At 40.8% G+C, this 21,100-nt stretch overlaps 1 protein-coding gene across 8 annotated transcripts in view; it reads left to right on the top strand.

Moving 5' to 3' along the window:
• The window catches only part of LOC123991364 (aspartyl/asparaginyl beta-hydroxylase-like), a 42,727-nt gene that overhangs the window by 19,045 nt on the left and 2,582 nt on the right, over nt 1–21,100 (top strand). For 3 of the 8 annotated variants that reach the window (XM_046292882.1, XM_046292878.1, XM_046292877.1), the window contains 20 exons: nt 8,087–8,155; nt 11,233–11,259; nt 11,349–11,390; nt 12,315–12,356; nt 14,670–14,702; nt 14,786–14,818; nt 14,974–15,009; nt 15,142–15,195; nt 15,282–15,461; nt 16,824–16,865; nt 17,525–17,610; nt 17,725–17,811; nt 18,012–18,162; nt 18,419–18,555; nt 18,779–18,877; nt 19,033–19,122; nt 19,341–19,478; nt 20,219–20,354; nt 20,500–20,591; nt 20,964–21,097. In XM_046292882.1, coding sequence (XP_046148838.1) covers nt 8,087–8,155; nt 11,233–11,259; nt 11,349–11,390; nt 12,315–12,356; nt 14,670–14,702; nt 14,786–14,818; nt 14,974–15,009; nt 15,142–15,195; nt 15,282–15,461; nt 16,824–16,865; nt 17,525–17,610; nt 17,725–17,811; nt 18,012–18,162; nt 18,419–18,555; nt 18,779–18,877; nt 19,033–19,122; nt 19,341–19,478; nt 20,219–20,354; nt 20,500–20,591; nt 20,964–21,097 — 1,708 coding nt within the window. The remainder of the gene's footprint in view (nt 1–8,086; nt 8,156–11,232; nt 11,260–11,348; nt 11,391–12,314; nt 12,357–14,669; nt 14,703–14,785; nt 14,819–14,973; nt 15,010–15,141; nt 15,196–15,281; nt 15,462–16,823; nt 16,866–17,524; nt 17,611–17,724; nt 17,812–18,011; nt 18,163–18,418; nt 18,556–18,778; nt 18,878–19,032; nt 19,123–19,340; nt 19,479–20,218; nt 20,355–20,499; nt 20,592–20,963; nt 21,098–21,100) is intronic. The other 5 variants (XM_046292879.1, XM_046292880.1, XM_046292881.1 and 2 more) reach the window with 5 other exon arrangements.

Below are 21,100 nucleotides of genomic sequence, written 5' to 3'. Positions count from 1 at the left end.
GACCTTCAATGCTGCAGACATTTTTTGGTACCCTTCCCCAGATCTGTGCCTTGACACAATCCCTTCTCTGAGTTCTACAGACTATTCCTTTGACATTATGGCTTGGTTTTTGCTCTGACATGCACTGTCAACTTTGGGAACTTTTATACAGACAGGTGTGCCTTTCCAAATCATGTCCAATCAATTGAATTTAACACTCCAAGTTGTGGAAACATGTCAAGGACAATCAATGGAAACAGGATGCACCTGAGCTCAATTTCAAGTCTCATAGCAAATGGTCTGAATACATATGTAAATAGGTATTTGTCCTTTTTGTATATTTCTAAAAACCTGTTTTCTCTTTGTCCTTATGGGGTATTGTGTGTAGATTGCTGAGGATTTTTTTCAATAAAAAATTTATGAAACTAACGTAACAAAATGTGAAAAGGTCAAGGGGCCTGAATACTTTCCGAAGCGTGTATGTGTATATAGATTTAGATATAGTTTGGTTACATTTGTGTTTCATTGCTTGTGTTATGAAAGACTAACTTGGCAGCGCACTTGATTAACTTAGTTGTTTTCAGAGACTGAGGTTGACTTTGGAGTGATGGTGTACTCTGGAATAGCATGATCAATTCTTCTTGATTTATCACACGCTTATTAACGCTAGCGTCCCACCTGGCCAACATCCAGTGAGATTGCAGAACGCCAAATTCAAATACAGAAATACTCATTATAAAAATTCTGAAAATGTATAACTTTTCATGGGTTTAAAGATAAACTTCTTGTGAATCCAACCACAGTCTCAGATTTAAAAAAAAAATGCTTTACCACGAAAGCATACCTTACAATTATTTTAGAACATAGCCCAGCAGACAAATCATTACAAACAGTAACCAGCCAAGTAAAATAGTTACACAAGTCAGAAATAGAGAAATTAATCACTTACCTTTGATGATCTTCATATGGTTGCACTCAGAAGACATTCATTTATTTGATAAAGTCTTCATTCGCAGTTTTCTTCAGTAATTCACAGGCTCAAACGGAGTCACAACAGGCAGACAAAAAAAAATCCAAACTGTATCCGTAAAGTTCATAGAAACATGCCATAGGAAATATTCAATAATATTTCAGCCGGACAATAACGTCGTCAATATAGAAGGTAAACAAGAAAGGCACTCTCTCGGTCGCGCGCATGAAAAAGCTCTGTGACACGGCAGGGTCCACTCATTCAGACTGCTCTTACTCTCTCATTTGTCAGAATACAAGCCTGAAACCATTTCTAAAGACTGCCATCTAGTGGAAGGCATAGCTACTGCAATTTGAGTCCTAAGTCAATGGATACTGTAATGGCATTGAATATAAAACTACAACACTATTTTAAGTTTTTGAAAATGTAGTCTTCTATCCAAATCTACCAATTATATGCATATCCTATCTTCTGGGCCTGAGTAGAAGTTTAATTTGGGCACGCTTTTCATCCAAAATAACAAATGCTGCCCCCAACCCTAGAGAAGTTAGAAAGAAAGGCTATTTGTCCTCTGAAAAAATGTCAGCGGAGAAGATTTGAGGTTCCTGTTCCAAAAACAGAAAAGCCAAAAGGTAGCCTACTTATTTTAATGGTTGTGAGTAGGGATGCACGATATATCGGTGAACATATCAGAATCGGACGATATTATCTAAAAATGCCAACATGTCAAAGCTGACGTGCATACCAATATAACGTAGGTACATGACGTAATGACTCCACGTAAAATGTTGCGTTACACGTGCAACACAGCATTCCTATCCTAGCCGTGTGGATCGAACAGTCAACAAGTTGAGCAGTCATTTGAAAGAGAAATAACTTAAAGGCGAAATCCATCAACGCCAAGATAATGGAATTCATTGCCCTTGACAATCAACCGTTCTCTGTTCTGGGTGATGTTGGTTTTCACCGACTGATCGAGCACCGGTACAAATGTTGCCCTACCGGAGTTACCCAGTAATAGCGTCACTGCTATTCGCTTCACGACATACGATGGAACGCCATTTGGGTCTTTGCTTGTCAAAAAAGATAAATGTCAAATAACACAGTTCTATTATAGAATGTTGTGTGTTCTGTATTTGCAAGCCAAGCACCACCACTACTATCAGTAGCAGTGTCAAAGCTGTACAAAGTCTGTAAACACTGGCCACGAATGATGTGCTTATACAATACAGCGTTGGTAATAAATCATTACTTGTTTGACTGAAACTTCTGGGGTAGCTAGCTTTTAGCTTGGTACCTAGCTAGCACCTATGCAACCAGCCTGAAAACAATGACCATTAAACTGCAGTCATTTTCATTATTCTTTGCAATGATTTAGGAATCCTTGTGAGTAAGTATTAGCTAGGTAGCCTCTTGTTGTTCACCTATTGAACTTCAGTTCATTAAAATAAACAGCTAGTCAGCTACTTCACCTTGTTGCCCAAAGCTAACGTCATAAGCAGCCAGCTAGCTTCATCTGGCTAGTGACAAATGACCGGACCAGGTTATGTGTTGTGAAGCTAGCCACAATAAGGATTAGGCACAATAGTGGAATTTGCGGTTTGTCTTCAAAATAAAAGTACCACTTTTGAAAGTGATGCAGGAGGTTACAATTGTTGGAATCATGCCATTATTTAGACTAGATCATGTTAAACAAGGTTGGAATGTGAGGCAATGAAATGGGGTATCAGTCTACTCAGTGAACCCACAGAACACAACTGTTTAGAGTTTACGTAAATATTAGCATTGTAGCTCTTATCGCGTGACTGTGTGTAAAATCACCTTCCCAGTCAGCCTATTGTGTGTATTGACATACATATTGCACTGTAAAGCTTTACATAAGGATTGGGGATTAATGAAATGGGGGGTCAGTATACTCAATACCCAAAATATTTTTTCCCAACGTCGTCCTCAGATTTATCAGACTCCAAAGCATCCACGCAGTATTGGTCTTTCTCGGGAATAGTGTTTCTTTGAATTGACCAACTAACTTGAAGTCTTCAAGATGGCAGACTGAACACAGCTGTTTAGACCACCTCAAGATTAGAACATAGTACTCAATGTTGGTAAGTTAGACTAAATATTAGCACTACACAATCTGGTGGATAATAAACTTCAATCTGGATAACAAAACAAATCATATGACTACACAAATGTATCGACAAATATTACGAAAACAAGCAAGCTTGTACAAGCACATTCAACTATGTAAAGAAAGAAATATTTAAGAATATTTCATTCATTCAGATCTAAGATGTGTTATTTTAGTGTTCCCTTTATTTTTTGAGCAGTGTATATACAGATGGGCAAAAAAGTATTTAGTCAGCCACCAATTGTGCAAGTTCTCCAACTTAAAAAGATGAGAGACGCTTAAGCCAGTACAGAGGCTTAAGCCAGTACATGTCCAGGCCCATCTGAAGTTTGCTAGAGAGCATTTAGATGATCCAGAAGAAGATTGGGAGAATGTCATATGGTCAGATGAAACCAAAATATAACTTTTTGGTAAAAACTCAACTCGTCGTGTTTGGAGGACAAAGAATTCTGAGTTGAATCCAAAGAACATCATCCCTACTGTGAAGCATGGGGGTGGAAACATCATGCTTTGGGGCTGTTTTTCTGCAAAGGGACCAGGACGACTGATCCGTGTAAAGGAAAGAATGAATGGGGCCATGTATCGTAATATAATATAAAAAAATATAAAAAATCATAAAACTGCATTAGCACTTACCAGTCCAGAAGTACGCCCTGTCCTTGCAGAAACAGCTCCTCAATGTTTGAATCATAACTGTTCACTCAAAGATTCCTCAAACAAAAACTCTGTCTCACTTTCCCAATCAATCTCTTCTATAATCTGGTGCAAATCTGTATACTTAGACTTAGACTTCGCTTTTCCTGATTTATTCGCCATGATATCTTCAATGAAATCGTTGAAAAAATGGATTCCAGTTTGCAAAGAGTCAAATAAAGTTCGTTCAGAGCCATCGATGTGTCTGCTTGGGGGGGGGGGGGGGGATACATACGGCTGTGATTATAATCGAAGAGAATTCCCTTGGTAGATAATGCGGTCGACATTTGATTGTGAGGAATTCTAAATCACGTGAACAGAAGGACTTGAGTACCTGTATGTTGTTATGATCACGTCACGTTAACCATGAAGCATATGCCCCCGCCCCTCTTCTTACCAGAAAGATGTTTGTTTCTGTCTGCGCGATGCGTGGAGAAACCAGTTGGCTGCACCGACTCCCGATAGCGTCTCTCCAGTGAGCCATGTTTCCGTGAAGCAAAGAACGTTAGTCTCTGATGTCCCTCTGGAATGCTACCCTTGCTCAGATTTCATCAACCTTGTTGTCAAGAGACTGGACATTGGCGAGAAGTATACTGGGGGGAGTGATGCACGATGTGCCCGTCTCCGGAGTCTGACCAGAGGACCGCTTCGTTTCCCTCTTTTACGAAGTTGTTTTTTTGGGTCGCCGGCTGGGATCCATTCCGTTGTCCTGGGTGAAAGGCAGAACGCAGGATCCGCTTTGCGAAAGTCATATTCTTGGTCGTACTGATGGTGAGTTGACGCTGCTCTTATATTCAGTACTTCTTCTCGACTGTATGTAATGAAACCTAAGATGACCTGGGGTACTAATGTAAGAAATAACACGTTAAAAAAAAACTGCATAGTTTCCTAGGAACGCAAAGCGAGGCGGCCATCTCTGTCGGCGCCGGAAGTACATCACTTGGGAGGAAATTAAAGGATGCATTAAGGGAACAGTTGAGGATGATCCAGGAGAAGCCGCAATGGCTCTGGCTGAAGTGAGGAGTATCCTGACCAAAGAGGAGGGTGAGAGATAATTTGTCAATGCTCTGGAGCTTAGGAGGCAGGAAGCAGCACAAAAAGCCCAGGAAATGCTAGAGGCTCAATTTTAGAAGGAAAAAGAGGAAAGGAGAGCACATGAGCAAGCAGAGAACGATAGGCTAAGGGAAGCAGAGGAGAAGGAGAGAGTAGAAAAAGAGGCTGGAAAAACCGAGGGAAGCTGAGAAGGCACATAAGGAGAAATTGGAGAAGAAAAAGGCAGAGAAAGAATAGCAAAGGAGAAGGCAGAGCTGGAAAGAATAGAGAAAGACTGGAAAAGGAGTGATCAACCAAAGAGAAGGCAGAAAAGGAAAGACTAGAGAAAGAGGGAGCAGAAAAGGAGAGGATTGAGAAGGAACCGGCCGCCAAGGAAAAGGAGAGGATGGAGAGAGAATGGGTATCCAAAGAAAAATCTGAAAAGGAGATGGTAGTCAAAGAGAGGGCAGTGAAGGAGCAACAAACCAAAGAGATGGCTGCTAAAGATCAAGAGTGGTTAGAGAATGAGCGCCGAGTCAAACCAAGGTCAAGATGGAACAGTTAACCCCGGAGAAGGCAGGGAAGGACAGAGTTGAAAAAGAACCGGTATTCAAAGAAAAGGCAGGAACTGTATATCTGAATGGATCAGAAAGGTATATGCAATGCAGTGTTTGATTCATATTTTCTTCTGATTGGCCGGATGGGTGTTCCGTCATATTGTTTACACCTATGCCACCCCTTCAGATATACACCTGTGTCTAAGGAGGGGCTAGGAATTGATTTGGAATTGAGCAAATATAATTGATGGTGCTGAACTCAATCACATTCAGGCCAAGCATTCATTAGTGTGTGGGTATCTGTCTTTCATTTGTGTACTTTTTGTACCCTGCAAATCACTAATAGTGCGTACACTACTTTAAAGCTAGTTACAATGCAATATAAGAGCAACGACTAACATGTGTGTTCTTTACTTTGCTACAAACATTTACATCATCCTACCATTTTCTAACATAAAAGTGGTAATGTCAGAATAATGTCGAAAGATGACAGAAAAAAACATTTCAGACTAGACATGAAGTAAGATCATCTCAGACTAGAGACATGAAGTAAGATCATCTCAGACTAGAGACATGAAGTAAGATCCATTTCAGACTAGAGACATGAAGTAAGATCCATTTCAGACTAGAGACATGAAGTATGATCATCTCAGACTAGAGACATGAAGTATGATCAACTCAGACTAGAGACATGAAGTAAGATAATTTGCTTGAAGCAATGTTTTTCATCTCCATTTTGAAAACGAAACAGAGATATTTGTGTTAGTATAAGATGTTTCTCAGTGAATTGAAATGTCTGTAAAATACCTATCTTAAATACGAGCGCTATAGACTCAATTGTTAACTGTCAACTGTGTGCTATCAGTTTTCGCTTTCCACTTATAGGCTAGTTAAATAATATTTATTGTGTTACCTAGCTATTGTAGTTTTTTTTGTGTGTGATGACAATACGATTGATCCTTTAGAGAGAAATGTATCTGCAGTAAAACCTGGGCACCTCTTTGCATATTATGTGAAAAGCCTTATGAAACCAGGCTGTACATAGATTTTTTTTCGTAGATACTTCATTATGCCTTTTTAGTGAGAGGGTGAAACTCTCCGGGTGGAAAAACCTAGCAACTCTTTAGACCACTGTTATTGCCATTTACCAGTTGTAAATCCTACCTGTACTGTGTTATTGTTGCTGTAAAGGTATTATTTAGAAATTGGATGACAGAAAAAAACACTACCTTTTTTAAATCTTTTTTTGTGTCTTTGTGTTTGAAACAGCTGAGGTGTATTTTCATAATTATATGTAGGCTATTTCTTAATTTTGTGAAGCATAAATCTTATTAGGTGCTGGTAGTACTGCTGAAACACCAATTTCAGGTTATTTGTTGAAGCATATCTTTACTGACTTAGTTTTTGTTCCAAAAATGCAATTATACCAGATAAGGAAAGCTTGTATCCTCAATGTAAAGCCTCTGATTATTAAAGATCAGTTCTCAAATTGGTGTGTGCTCCTTCAATAGCTATAACTACTTTATCTATAGCAACTTTCTGCTGTAGCTCAGTTGGTAGAGCATGGCGCTTGTAACGCCAGGGTAGTGGGTTCGATCCCCGGGACCACCCATACGTAGAATGTATGCACACATGACTGTAAGTCGCTTTGGATAAAAGCGTCTGCTAAATGGCATATATTATATTATATATTATTATTTTATTATTATTATATTATTTATATATTATTATTATATTATTATTATATATTATACAAAATGTTGTAGCCCAACCCCAACCTGTTTCATCTTCAAGCATGTAGTACATATTTTGTTCTTTACATTAGGAGTAGTGCCCTTTTCGATCAGATTGCCAGTAGCCCTGATATGTGATTGATAAAATGTCAATGTTGACATTGCTTAGGGCATGGCCAGGACTGTCAAAGGATCCCTTTAAAACAACCAATCAAGTTGGGAGGGGGTTAATAGTTCAGGATGTTATATCCATGTGTGTAACTAATGGCCCATGGAAGTGTTCCCATACCTGCTGGATCAGGCACTGTTACGTCAAACTGTAAACCCAAGTCAGTTGTGCATTGTTGATGACTTTCATTTCATTTCCCTTAATCTTTACAGAAACTATTCTTTCATTTATTGGCCTTGTGGTTCAAAAGACCAGAGCCCGATCAATGTGTTTTTTTTGGTTCCGATAAAGATTTTTTGGGAGGGGGACAAAACATTTTTTTTTTTACTGCAGGGAAATAAAAAGTGACATTTTCTACACTGACTTCTCATAAGTTGGCATCCAAAAGAGCAATTGTCTAATCACTATGCTTCAGATATTGATTTCTTACATTGTGAGAATAATGATATGTGATGAGATTGACCGCAAGTGTTCAGACAAGTGATTCCTTTTGTCATCCTATTTATAGAATATTGGTTATCGGCTGATAGCGATATATCGGTACAAGGCCAATTTTTAATATCGATGAGCCAATATATCGGTCGGGCTATACAAAATACCTAATTCTTTGGTTATTCTCACTTCTTGTAACATATGAATGTATTTAAATCAATCATATTCCTGACAGTTGAAATTGATACTCTTGTGTAATAGTTATTGTTTTGTCTGTGTTTCAAATAGACTAGCTGAGATTGGGTTTCTAGAGTTGTGTGATGGTGAGAAATGGCTGCTTTTTTTAACCTAATGTTTCACATGCCCACATGAACATTTCCAAACTAACAGGACTGAAGGAGAGGCCGGTTTCTGTGTCGCTGAGGGAAGCCAAGGAGGAATCTGCTGTGAAAGAACCAGGTAAGACCACACCTTCTTGAGTGATTGTTTTTCAAGGATTCCATGCAAGGGCCAAACTTAGTGTCCATTCATATTGCATAAAGGAAGGTATTATCTTACTCACACAAACATACTCTTCTTACCCAAAAAACACAGATGCATAATGTGATTTGATCCATCTTGCCTGACCAAGAGACAATGAGGTTGTGATACTACATTGAAAAAAATACTGTGATGTCAAAGACTCCTGTGTACATATCCTCACCAGATTTTTTTACATTTATTTTGTTCGAGGACCGGTTAGAGTGGGTGTAACTCTCACTCAACTGAAGCCCTCTGGGCTTATTTGTTAAGAGAAAATGTATTTGTCCTGTCCTACGGCTGCAGTATCAGTCACATGTTTGGACACACCTACTCATTGAAGGGGTTTCCTTTATTTTTACATTGTAGAATAATAGTAAAGACATCAAAACTATGAAATAACACACATGGAATCATGTAGTAACCAAAAAGGTATTAAACAACCACAAAAACATGTTTTTGATTCTTCAAAGTAGCCACCCTTTGTCTTGATGACAGCTTTGCACACTCTTGGCATTCAGGTGTACCTGGTTGAGAATTATTTTCCAACAGTCTTTTAAAGAAGTTCCCACATGTGGAGCACTTGTTGGCTGCGGGTGATTGTGGAGGCCAAGTCATCTGATGCAGCACTCCATCACTCTCCTTGGTCAAATAGCCCTTACACAGCCTGGAGGTGTGTTGGGTCATTGTCCTGTTGAAAAGCAAATGATAGTCCCACTAAGTGCAAACCAGATGGGATGGAGCATCGCTGCAGAATGCTGTGGTAGCCATGCTGGTTAAGGGTGCCTTGAATTCTAAATAAATCACAGACAGTGTCACCAGAAAAGCACACCCACACCATCAGACCTCCTCCTCCATGCTTCATGGTGGGAACCACACGGGGGAGATCATCCGTTCACCTACTCTGCATCTCACAAAAACAAGGCGGTTGGAACCAAAAATCTCAAATTTGGACTCATCAGACCAAATTATAGATTTCCACTGGTCTAATGTCCATTGGTCATGTTTCTTGGCTCTTCTTATTGTTGTACTTTAGTAGTGGTTTCTTTACAGCAATTTGACCATGAATGCCTGATTTCACGCAGTCTCTGAACAGTTGTTGAGATGTCTGTTACATGAACTCTGTGAAGCATTTATTTGGACTGCAATTTCTGCAGCAGAGGTAACTCTGGATCTTCCTTTCCTGTGGCGGTCCTCATTAGAGCCAGTTTCATCATAGCGCTCGATGGTTTTTGCGACTGCACTTTCAAAGTTCAAGAAATGTTTCTGGATTGACTGACCATGTCTTAATGTAATGATGGGCTGTTGTGTCTTGCTATTGTTATTTTACTGCTGCTCTTTAATTACTTGTTACTTATTTATTTTTCTTATCTGTATTTTTTGTTTTTGCATTGTTGGTTAGGGGCTCGTAAGTAAGCATTTCACTGTAAGGTCTAAACCTTTTGTATTCGGCGCATGTGACTAATTACATTTGATTTGATTATTTGAGCTGTTCTTGCCATAATATTGACTTGGTCTTTTACCAAATAGGGTTATATTTTGTATACCACCCCTACCTTGTCAGGATACAACTGATTGGCTCAAATGAATTAAGAAGCAAAGAAATTCCACAAATTAACATTTTAACAAGGCACACCTGTTAATTGAGGTGAATTGCAGGTGATTACCTCATGAAGCTTGTCGAGAGAATGCCACAGGTGTGCAAAGCTGTCAAGGCAAAGGGTGGCTACTTTAAAGAATCTCAAATATAAAAGATATTTGGATTTCTTTTAACACTTTTCTTGGTTACTACATGATTCCATGTGTATTATTTCATAGTTTTGATGTCTTCGCCATTATTCTACAATGTATAATAATAATAATAATATATGCCATTTAGCAGACGCTTTTATCCAAAGCGACTTACAGTCATGTGTGCATACATTCTACGTATGGGTGGTCCCGGGGATCGAACCCACTACCCTGGCGTTACAAGCGCCATGCTCTACCAACTGAGCTACAGAAGGACCAATGTTTCGTTACACAGATAAACATCTTAAAACACCACCTAGTATAGGTGTGTTGGAAATCCTTATTCGATGTGATGGGCAGAGTTTGCACTGTAGGACCCGTGGAACGACCCACAACCGGTACACATTCTCTAGCATGACTTTGGTATTTGGTCAGCGACTGTCACAAAGGGAAGGTATTTGAATGACAAAACGTATGCATGAATTCCGGCCAGCAGAACCCCATACAGCTACAAAAACAAATGATGGAGTCGTGCTACACTGCCTGGCCTTGCAGTACTGTCAACTCGTCTAAAAATGAAGGACAAAAATCAATGTAAGCTGTGGTTTGTATCTCAAAGAGAGGGTAAAACTCCCACTTACGACAGATGCGTTTTGACAAACATGTCTTCATAAGGATAGAGTCCCTGCCCTAAACAAATGTCATTGGATTGTAAAATTCAACTTTTGAGCCGAGCCCATTGTTAAGGAAGTTGTCCAGACAACAGAGAGGACTGAGGAAGAAGAGCAGCATCCACCAAACCCCCTCACAGGATCTGCAGGCCCTTGAAGGGGGGAGTCCGAATGCTGAGGGAGCTCTAGTCAAATCGGAAGCTACCTCTGAGGATTCTTTTGAGGGGAAACTGGAGGTTAAAGCAGGCTCATTTGAGGCTCTCTGGGGCTGCTGTCCAGGTAGAGGAAGGTGAATACCCCTCTTGATAAAACATGGTCTGTCCCAATCCCACCAGGGTACGAATGTAAACATCATTATCACCTGCTACATACTGTCATCATGGCTTATATCAACTGCTGTTCCATTTCCTCCATGTGTAGCTAAGCATAGTCCCATCAACATGTCAGTCTGTTGGCATACAGTTTCAGTGGGGAGATATGTGTACTGTGACTCTTGAGGAAAATATATTCCACTCACTCTGTTGCTGTGCTTCATTGCAGAATAATGGAATCACAGAATATAATTGGTTTCTGTCCATTTGCAATAGCAATACATGTCCTGTCTGTTCCTTCCAGATGCTGTCCCCCCTCCTGATGATGATGGTATATTTTCTCTCTTTCTGTCTTAACCATGAGACTGTAACATTCACTAGCCTATCCACTGACCAATTTAATGTCGTTACTCATAACAGTTGATGGATCTCAGAACACGGATGTGGAATCTGAAATCCAAGGTTTGTGTGACTCCGACTAATAGTGAATGATAGAGGTAGTCAAGATCTTGTAGTGCTCTTCTCTCCACTCACCTCAGTCATGTAGCATCGTTGGTGCCGGCCACACAGAGACTGATCAAATGCCCGTAGAAGACATTACACATCCATGATCAGTAATTTCAACTTTGGCTGTCTTATCTCTGCAAGCCCTCAAAGTATGAACCCATAGAAGAACCATTGGCCCGATCCGTTTTGGATGGATACTAAATCGGCACCAGCCTCTTTATCCATTATTTCGTGTCACTCGTTCTTATCATCCCGATTTTGGAATTCAATAAAAAGCTGCTATTCAGATTCAGAGATCTTATCGTAACATTGATTTATTTTTTGTATTGAGATTGCTCTGCCGCACAGGTTATGATAATACCTTTGGAAAGATGAGGCAATTGCTAGGCTCCATTCATTTAATACTATACCTTTTAACCCTACTGTGATGGCTCATCCTTCTGAAAAGGCTGGAGAAGTCAAAGCAATGGCAGGACCAGTAACCTGCTTGGCCCAGTGCTTCCTCTCCTATTCCCATAGAAAATGTTTCTTAACTAGACCCTGGATGTTGCTTTGGGGGCCTTGAGAACCGGAGTGTTTCTGGCAACTGCCGGAGTGTTTCTTGCAACTGTACACACTGATACGACCCGCCTGGGGAAAGTAATAATGGGGAAGCCCTGGATTGGCCCACTACCTACCAATAAAAGCATTCTGTACCTGTCAATGGCCACAACAGCAATAGGCTAAAGCACGTAACTGCAAACCGGCTTAGTTTGAAATGCCATCAAGCTCAGTTTAACCCTAGTTAAAAAAGCTTCTGCTGTACAGTATGGTGTGACTGCCTTCCAATTTTCAGTATTTATTCTCTCTTCCTCACGCTTCATGTCAATGTCATTTCAGCTGCTGTCTCTCTCCCCCCGATATTGGATGATTTTATCCCAGGTATGTGTTACATCTCCTTTTAATGAAATGTGACAACAATTATAAATCACATGCTATGTCATAGCAATGGCATGCACAACATGTTATAATAAATCTCAAAATAGGCTCTTTTACATACTCTTACTGTAACCGAGTGGCGCAGCGGTCTAAGTCACTGCATCTCAGTGCAAGAGGCGTCACTACAGTTCCTGGTTCGAATCCAGGCTGTATCACATCCGGTCGAGATTGGCAGTCCCGTAAGGCGGCGCACAATTGGCCCAGCGTCATCCGGGTTTGGTTTGGGTAATTCTAAATAATAATTCATTATTAACTTGCCTAGTTACAAAAACATTCAAGAAATCTAAAAAAATATATATATATTCATTAGAGATGCATCTCTCCCGTTTTTAAGATTATTAGATACAGTACCAGTCAAAAGTTTGGACATACCTACTCATTCAAGGTTTTTTTTCTTTAGTTTTACTATTTTCTACATTGTAGAATAATAGTAAAGACATCAACTATGAAATAACACACATGAAATCATGTAGTAACCAAAAAACTGTTGAACAAATCATAATATATTTGAGATTCAAATTAGGTCATCAGATGCAGCACTCCTTGGTCAAATAGCCCATACTCAGCCTGGAGGTATATTTTGGGTCATTGTCCTTTTGAAAAATAAATTATAGTCCCACTAAGCACAAAGCAGATGGGATGGCGTATTGCTGAAGAATGCTGTGGTAGCCATGCAGGTTAAGTGTGCCTTGAATTAAAAATAAATTGCGATAGTGTCCCCAACAAAGCACCATCATACCATCTCCTCCATGCTTCACTGTCTGAACCACACATGCAGAGATCATCCAGTCACCTACTCTGCGTCTCACAAAGACACTGCTGTTGGAATTAAAAATATCACATTTGGACTCAGACCAGAGAATAATTTTCCACCGGTCTAATGTCCATTGCTTGTATTTCTTGACTCACACGCAGTCTTCTCTGAACAGTTGATGTTGAGATGTGTCTGTTACTTAAACTCCGTAAAGCATTTATTTGGGCAGCGTTTTCTGAGGCTGTTAACTCTCTAATGAACTTATCCACTGCAGCAGAGGTAACTCTGTCTTCCTTTCAAATTTTATTTGTCACATACACATGGTTAGCAGATGTTAGAGCGAGTGTAGCGAAATGCTTGTGGCAGTCCTCGTGAGAGCCAGTTTCATCTTAGAGCTTGATGGTTATTGTGACTGCACTTGAAGAAACTTTCAAAGTTCTTGACATTTTCCGTATTGACTGACATTCATGTCTTAAAGTAATGATGGACTGTCGTTTCTCTTTGCTTATTTGAGCTGTTCTTGCCATAATATGGACTTGGTCTTTTACCAAATTGGGTTATCTTCTGTATACCACCCCTACCTTGTCACAACACAACTGGCTGAAATGCATTAAAAAGGAAAGACATTTCACAAATGAACTTTTAACAAGGCACACCTGTTAATTGAAACGGCTACCTCATGAAGCTGGTTGAGAGAATGCCAAGAGTGTGGAAAGCTGTCATCGAGGCAAAGGGTATTGACTTTTGGAATCATGTAGTAACCAAAAAAAAGTGTTAAACAAATCTAAATATTTTATATTTGAGATTCTTCAAAGTCGACAACCTTTGTCTCTGACAGCTTTCCACACTCTTGGCATTCTCTCAACCAACTTGAAGAATCTCAAATATAAAATATATTTTGAGTTTTTTTTGGTTACTACATGTTTCCAAATGTGTTATTTAATCATTTTGATGTCTCCACTATTATTCTACAATGTAGAAAATAATACAAAAAAAAGAAAAACACTGCAATGAGTGGGTGTGTCAACTTCTGTCTGGTACTTTATATATTTATGATTATTTTTTGCTCAGAACTTGGGGGGGCCAAAGAATATAACCACAGAAGAGAACAAAGAGAACCACAGGCCGCCAGTTGTGGAACCCTGGCCTAGGGCTGTTCAGCATGCAAAATGACATGTAGATCAATGACACTCAACACAGTTACGTGCTTAGTTCCACACTGAAGGAGAGGATGCACCAGTTGTCACAAAAGATGACTCATTTTCACAAGGTAGGCGGAAAGTAATAGAAGCAAAACATTTTAGTAACGTTTGAGTCGATTTTCTGACCGCTACATTTGGATCGGTTTGGGATCAGTGGGACTGTTACGATTGCATCTTAAACATTTTGAATCCAGAGTCGTTACATCCCTAATACGTATTGTACCAGTACCCTTTATAAGCTGCTCTGTGTTTTAGCGTGATAGTTAACGTTTTTAAATGTTCTGTCCTGTCTCTCCTTAGATGATAGTAGAGATGACGCAACACATCCTTATGGTTAGTATGTCTTCAATTTTGTTTTACCATGTGTCTTTAACTCATTCATACTTACATGAGTCTGTTTTGCATTTATTTTTTAGAGGATGAAAACGATGCCATTGACACGAAAGGAGGTGAGATTCAGAATGTTTTGATTTATTCATTGGCCAAATACTCTTCTACTCTCCTTCCTTGCCTTCTCCTTGGTTAACTGGTCTTAACTGTAACCTTGCACTGAATACTAAGCAGACATTTTTGCACTAAATAAATAGTGGATGTATATTTTCAGAATTGGTTGAGAAGGCACAGCCACAGCAGACACTAGGTAAGCTGCAGTACTGATTCTACATGTATACGTTTCCATATGACCATTGGTGATGGTGTGTTTATTAGACGTTGTGAATGGTCTGTATCTACTTAGTGTATTTATGACGTGTTTTATTTGCTTGTCTTGCAGAAGAATCAAAGCAATACAACAACCAACCAGGCTCCCCGGAGACAAAGGAAACAGGTGCATGCATGCACACACAAACACACCAATGGAATATATTAGATAAGTCCCCAATCTTACATATGGCACTGAAATCTAATCTTTAGTACAACTGCGATACAATGCAGAGGCTGAATCAGTCCCAGAACCGGAGGCTGACGTGGAACCAGAGGTGGAATCTGTTCCGGAACCGGAGGCTGACGTGGAACCAGAGGTGGAAGCTGACGTGGAACCAGAGGTGGAATCTGTTCCGGAACTGGAAGCTAAATTTGTTCCAGAACTGAAAGGTTAGGAGTATAACACGTGTTATACCATAGTCTCAAACCATTGCTTTTTAAAGGAACATTCTCACTTAGAGCTCCTGTGAATAGTGTTGATTTCTTACTGTAAGTGCAGTGTATCTGCTCACCTGTATGTGTGGATTGTAGCTGAGGAGCCAGTGGTGGTAGAGGACAAAACACCATAGGGAGATTCAGAACGTCGGCACACCAACAACACACACGTTCACGCTTTATTCTCAGTAAACATTTGTGCCGGATGTTTTTTTTGGGGGTGGTTCCCATAGCTGCTGCAGCACCCCCTGAAGGAAAAACACATTTTAAAAAATTGTCACTTATTGACATTTAATGAGTTGGCTGTAAGATGTTCAATAGACCTGTATAACTACATGACTAGGTATCAAAGTCACACAGTTCCTCTTAAATAAGCCTTGACTGATTAAACCGGCCCGTCAGTATCCTCTTGTGGTCATTAACTGCAAGGACAATGTTGTGGTGTGACGAACCCTGCCTACACAGCAGTAGGGAAAAAACCCACTGGTCTGAAGATGGAAGTGTGCAGTGCACTTTAAAAAGCCCCCCAGATCCCTGGCCTATGGCCTGTATCCAATGTCATGAAAAAACAGACCTCTACAATGTCAAGTGGCTTATTGCAGAGTGTTTGTAATGCTATGTATTGGTCAGTGAGAGACTTTGAAGCCACTGGTCGGCCATATTGGCCCTCCCCAGAACGAGCAAGAATGACCTTAAGAATGAATAGAATTCTACAGTATTTCTGTTAAATGTTTCAAGGACAAAATGACGTGTATTTTTTGTTTTGGGTGAAGTGGGTACCGTAATATTAGAACTTTCAAAAAATATACTTTGAGGAAAATGTTTTATTATTTACATATATAATTTTTATGTTTAGCTCACAAAATATAATTTAAAAGTAGGGTGTCTGTAATAAAATAAACATGGCAAAAACCAATGTAGACATTAATACATGCATTTCATGGTAGGGGAGTGCCAAGATGGTGGCTTCAGCACAGTCATTTAGTGTCTACTATATATAAATCATTGGTTTGCTGCTGTTGGTGTTATTGTTTACTTTACTGTGTTGGTGGACACCAGTTTATTCTCAATATAATCCTTTAAATAAACCTTTGTTTTTCCCAAGAAAATCATTATGCTTTTTAAACCAGATCTGTTCTTGGGGCTTAAATGTGTCTTTATAAGAACTATTGAAAATCTTGTGATGTTTTTTAGACCATGCTTTAGTTACATGGATCTGAAAATCTTTATTCAATATTTGTTATTTGTGCTGCCACAGTATGTTGCCAGCATTCATTTGTCTAGCTGTCATTTTCTTCCCTTTTGTATATCTTTCAGAAAATGCTGAGGACCATCCCAAGGATCAGCTTAAAGAAAAAGGTAATTGCTTATTTTATCTATATTTTTATGGCGGACATGAGTTTTACAGAAGCAAGATAGCAATAGGTGGTCGACCCTCCTGGAGAGCACCTACTAATTCTCCTCCTCGGGGACCTTGATTTACTGAATCGGGTGTTTAAGTGTAGGCCTGTAGCAAAATCGTGCACACGCCGAAGCTCTGCAGGAGGGTTGTTCACTTCCGCACCATAGTATTGTAGTTATTGTCCTCCGTCGACATTACGCTGTGTCAGTCGTTTAATTGTGAATACTGATGTCATTGAAATGAGTCACAATGAGGAAGTGACTTCAGAGTAGAAAATAACCGTGATTACAGTGTGCCATTTTCACTGAGAAACTGCATACAATAGTCACATGCTGAGGTTGCAGCCACACACACTTCCATTTTTTTTGTTTAACTAGGCAAGGCAGTTAAGAACAAATTCTTATTTACAATGACGGCCTAGGAACAGTGGGTTATAACTACCTTGTTCAGGGGCAGAACGAGAGATTTTTACCTTGTCAGCTCGGGGATTCGATCTAGCAACCTTTCGGTTAATGGCCCAATGCTCTAACCACTAGGATACCTGCCGCCCCTGGTTGGAATGGTTGGTTGGAATGATCCAACCAACCCCTCAGTGAGGTTCTGTTCTTCGTTTCAGCCAAAAAGAAGAAGCCCAAACTCTTGAATAAATTTGAGAAAACGATCAAGACGGAGATTGACGCTGCTGAGAAGTTACGTAAAAAGGTAGTCTGGTGTTGTCCTCTTTATAAGCCTGTGCAAGGTTTTAATGAACATGTTGTTATCTTGAAAGTAAATGGCTGAATCCATGCTGATCTGTTGTCTTGTTTCACCACCCAGGGGAAAGTGGAAGAGGCTGTCCGGGCTTTTGAAACTCTAGTGCTGCAGTATCCTCAGAGTCCCAGATGTCGCTATGGGAAAGCCCTGGTGAGAACAACGTCTCAATTTTCCTGGTTTATTTTGAACTGGTTGAACAATTTGTAACCGTTTAACACTTAGTGTTTTACACTTTAACAAAATTCTTAAATACTGTATACTATGAGCATAAACAAATTGCACCCATGTACAAATAGGGAAAATACCTGAAATGTTGTAGGGCTCATTGTGTGTGTGCTACGTGAGTTCAGGCTGAGGATGGCCTGGCAGAGAAGATGCTCAGCAACGACATGCTGCAGAAGGCCATCGGCACATACAAGGAGGCGTCAGAGCTGCCCAACGCCACACCTGACCTCATCAAGGCCACACTGAAGAAACGGGCTGAGCGTCAGCAGTTCCTCGGTAATACACAAGTCCCAGCATGCTGGAGTGACTGCACACAAACACATATTTTTGAAGGGAGAGAGGATATTATATTGGCCATTTCTCCTGTGTACTAAGTTTGAATACCAATTTGGACTCAGATTAATAGAAAAGGGGTTGTAGTGGTTGTCTTTCTCATGTAGATTTTATTTATTATATATTTTTTATAACCGAGATTTCTGGGGAGTCTGGTTGTACATAGGGTGACTCCCCCCTCTCTCTCTCTCTGGTGTAGGTCGTATGAGGGGTGCCTTGGCCACGTTGGAGAAACTGGTACAGATCTTCCCTGAGGACATGGCCCTGAAGAACGATCTGGGTGTGGCCCACCTGCTCATCGGAGACAACAACAGTGCCAAGAGGGTCTACGAGGAGGTGAGCCAAAGTTGTCACCATATTGGTGAAACAATGTGTAGAAAATGGATTGCTATTGTGTTGCACTTTTTCACCCATGTCTGTGCTTCAGCAAACCCAATTGAAATGTGATCGTAATTTGCAAGATTACAAGTAAATGAAATGTGGCCACTTTCAGTAAGGAAGCTTCAATGAGTGTTCTTGTTTGATTAACAATTGATTTTGAATGATGTTTCCCCGGTAGGTGTTGGCCACTGCACCAAGTGACGGCTTTGCTAAAGTCCATTACGGCTTCATCCTCAAATCAGAAAACAAGATAGCAGAGAGCATCCCATTCCTCAGGGTAAGTACTGTGTGTTTTATAAATAATACATGAATCATGATCACACAGATTCAAACCACTCTTCTGATTCTGAACCCCTTCTCTCTGCACTGAACCCCCTCTCTCTGCACTGAACCCCCTCTCTCTGCACTGAACCCCCTCTCTCTGCACTGCAGGATGGTTTGGAATCAGGAGACCCTGGCACAGACGACGGCAGGTTTTACTTCCACCTCGGAGACGCTTTACAGAGAATGGGAGACGACAGTGTGAGTTAAGATCAAACTCAGACACCAAGCTTACACCAATACTGACTCAACACCAACAGTATTCACTAGAGTAACTTCACTTTGTATGGTAACAGTATGACTTCTTGTGATTACTCTTTTTCTTCTGACAATAAGAAAAAACAGATCATTTGAAAATACTGAGTTCCAATGTGTTGGTTTTTGAATACTACATGCCCCATGGTCTTCTCCTTTCTCAGGCCTACAAGTGGTATGAGAGAGGGCACCAGAGAGGTCACTTTGCCTCCGTATGGCAGCGATCTCTTTATAATGTGGACGGTCTCAAAGCCCAGCCGTGGTGGACGCCCAAGGACACTGGATATATGGATCTAGTCAAGGTACTGATGATGGTAGACGTGATAATGTCTCAGCGGGTTGTCTTTTCTCTCTGCTAGTTGATTGATCAATGTCACAGAGTTCAATAAAGCCTAGAGCGATTACTTCCTCTCTGTTCCATTGATCACTTCTGTGACAGCATGGGCAGGGACATCTGAAGAACGATCTGGCTTTAATGGTCGTTCTTCCCCTGAGCAAGGCAGTTAACCCACTGTTCCCTGGGCGCCGACGACCTGGATGTCGATTATGGCGCCCCCCCCCCACACACACACACACACACACACCTCTCTGATTCAGAGGGGTTGGGTTCAGAGGGGTTGGGTTAAATGCGGAAGACACATTTCTGTTATTGCATTGTTATACAACTGACTAGGTATCCCCCTTTCCCTAATGTAATCTTATAATCTCCACCTGGCACAGCCAGAAGCGGACTGGCCACCTCTCGGAGCCTGGTTCCTCTCTAGGTTTCTTCCTAGGTTTTTGCTAGCTGTGTGCTTCTGCAATGCTTGCTCTTTGGGCTTTTAGGCTGGGTTTCTGTATAGCACTTTGTGACAACTGCTTAAAAAGGGCTTTATAAAATATATTTGATTGATTGAACATAGAGGGCTGCCTGCGTCTTAAAGTAGCTTTCTTCTTCGTTTGAGTTTTAAACGGGCATAAAGCTGACCATGTATACCCTTTGCTGTACCTGAGGAAGACCGTAGAAATAAACTAACGTGTCCTACCTCTGTCTATGGAACAGACCCTGGAGAGGAACTGGAGGATCATCAGGGACGAGGCCCAGTCTGTGATGGATAAAACCACTGGCCTCTTTGTTCCAGAGGAGGAGAACCTCAGAGAAAAAGGGGAGTGGGGCCAGTTCACCCTCTGGCAGCAAGGTAAAGCAATCAAACCCATCACAACTAGCACCTGGCAAGTTCCTATTGTACAAATACACTGAACTTAATTGAAATAAAAAAGTGCCTTAGGATTAGGGGTTAGTGGTGTCTGAACCTGGCTTCTATTTCCTTGTTTCTCATGCAGGCAAGAAGGCAGGGGAGTCCTGCCGCAGTGTTCCAAAGACCTGTGGCCTGTTGGAGCGCTACCCAGAGGCTACAGGCTGCAAGAGAGGACAGGTAGGTCACCCCTCCGCAGACGTGAATGACATGCCAACTATTAGGCTTCACGCCAGCCACCACTGCTGTAGAGCAGGGGATGGACAGACAGTCTGGCCCTGCAGGCTCCTGCTGGAGATGGATGGAGTTATAAAGGCACTATGCTGCACTCACTGCAATTTATTAAAATTTATGTTGCAAAAATAGGAAATGTTTGTATTTTGTGAATGTGGTTGGCCAATGTGCCTTTGAGCTAATAGGTTGCTTAAAAAAATAAAACAAGTGAGATTTTTTTTTAAACATAATTAATTTTAATACTTTAAATTCAGATGTGTTCACTTTCTCTGGGTGTATGACCGCCCCACTCTCTCTCTCTGTCTCTCTGGGCTCCAGATCAAGTTCTCGGTGATGCAGCCTGGTACTCATGTCTGGCCCCACACGGGGCCCACCAACTGTCGCCTGCGCATGCACCTGGGCCTGGTCATCCCCAAGACGGGCTGCAAGATCAGGTGCACCAACGATACCAGGTA

Source organism: Oncorhynchus gorbuscha, linkage group LG12, assembly GCF_021184085.1.
Source record: "Oncorhynchus gorbuscha isolate QuinsamMale2020 ecotype Even-year linkage group LG12, OgorEven_v1.0, whole genome shotgun sequence".
Taxonomy (NCBI): Eukaryota; Metazoa; Chordata; class Actinopteri; order Salmoniformes; family Salmonidae; genus Oncorhynchus; species Oncorhynchus gorbuscha.
This window is presented reverse-complemented; position numbering and strand designations above follow the sequence as displayed.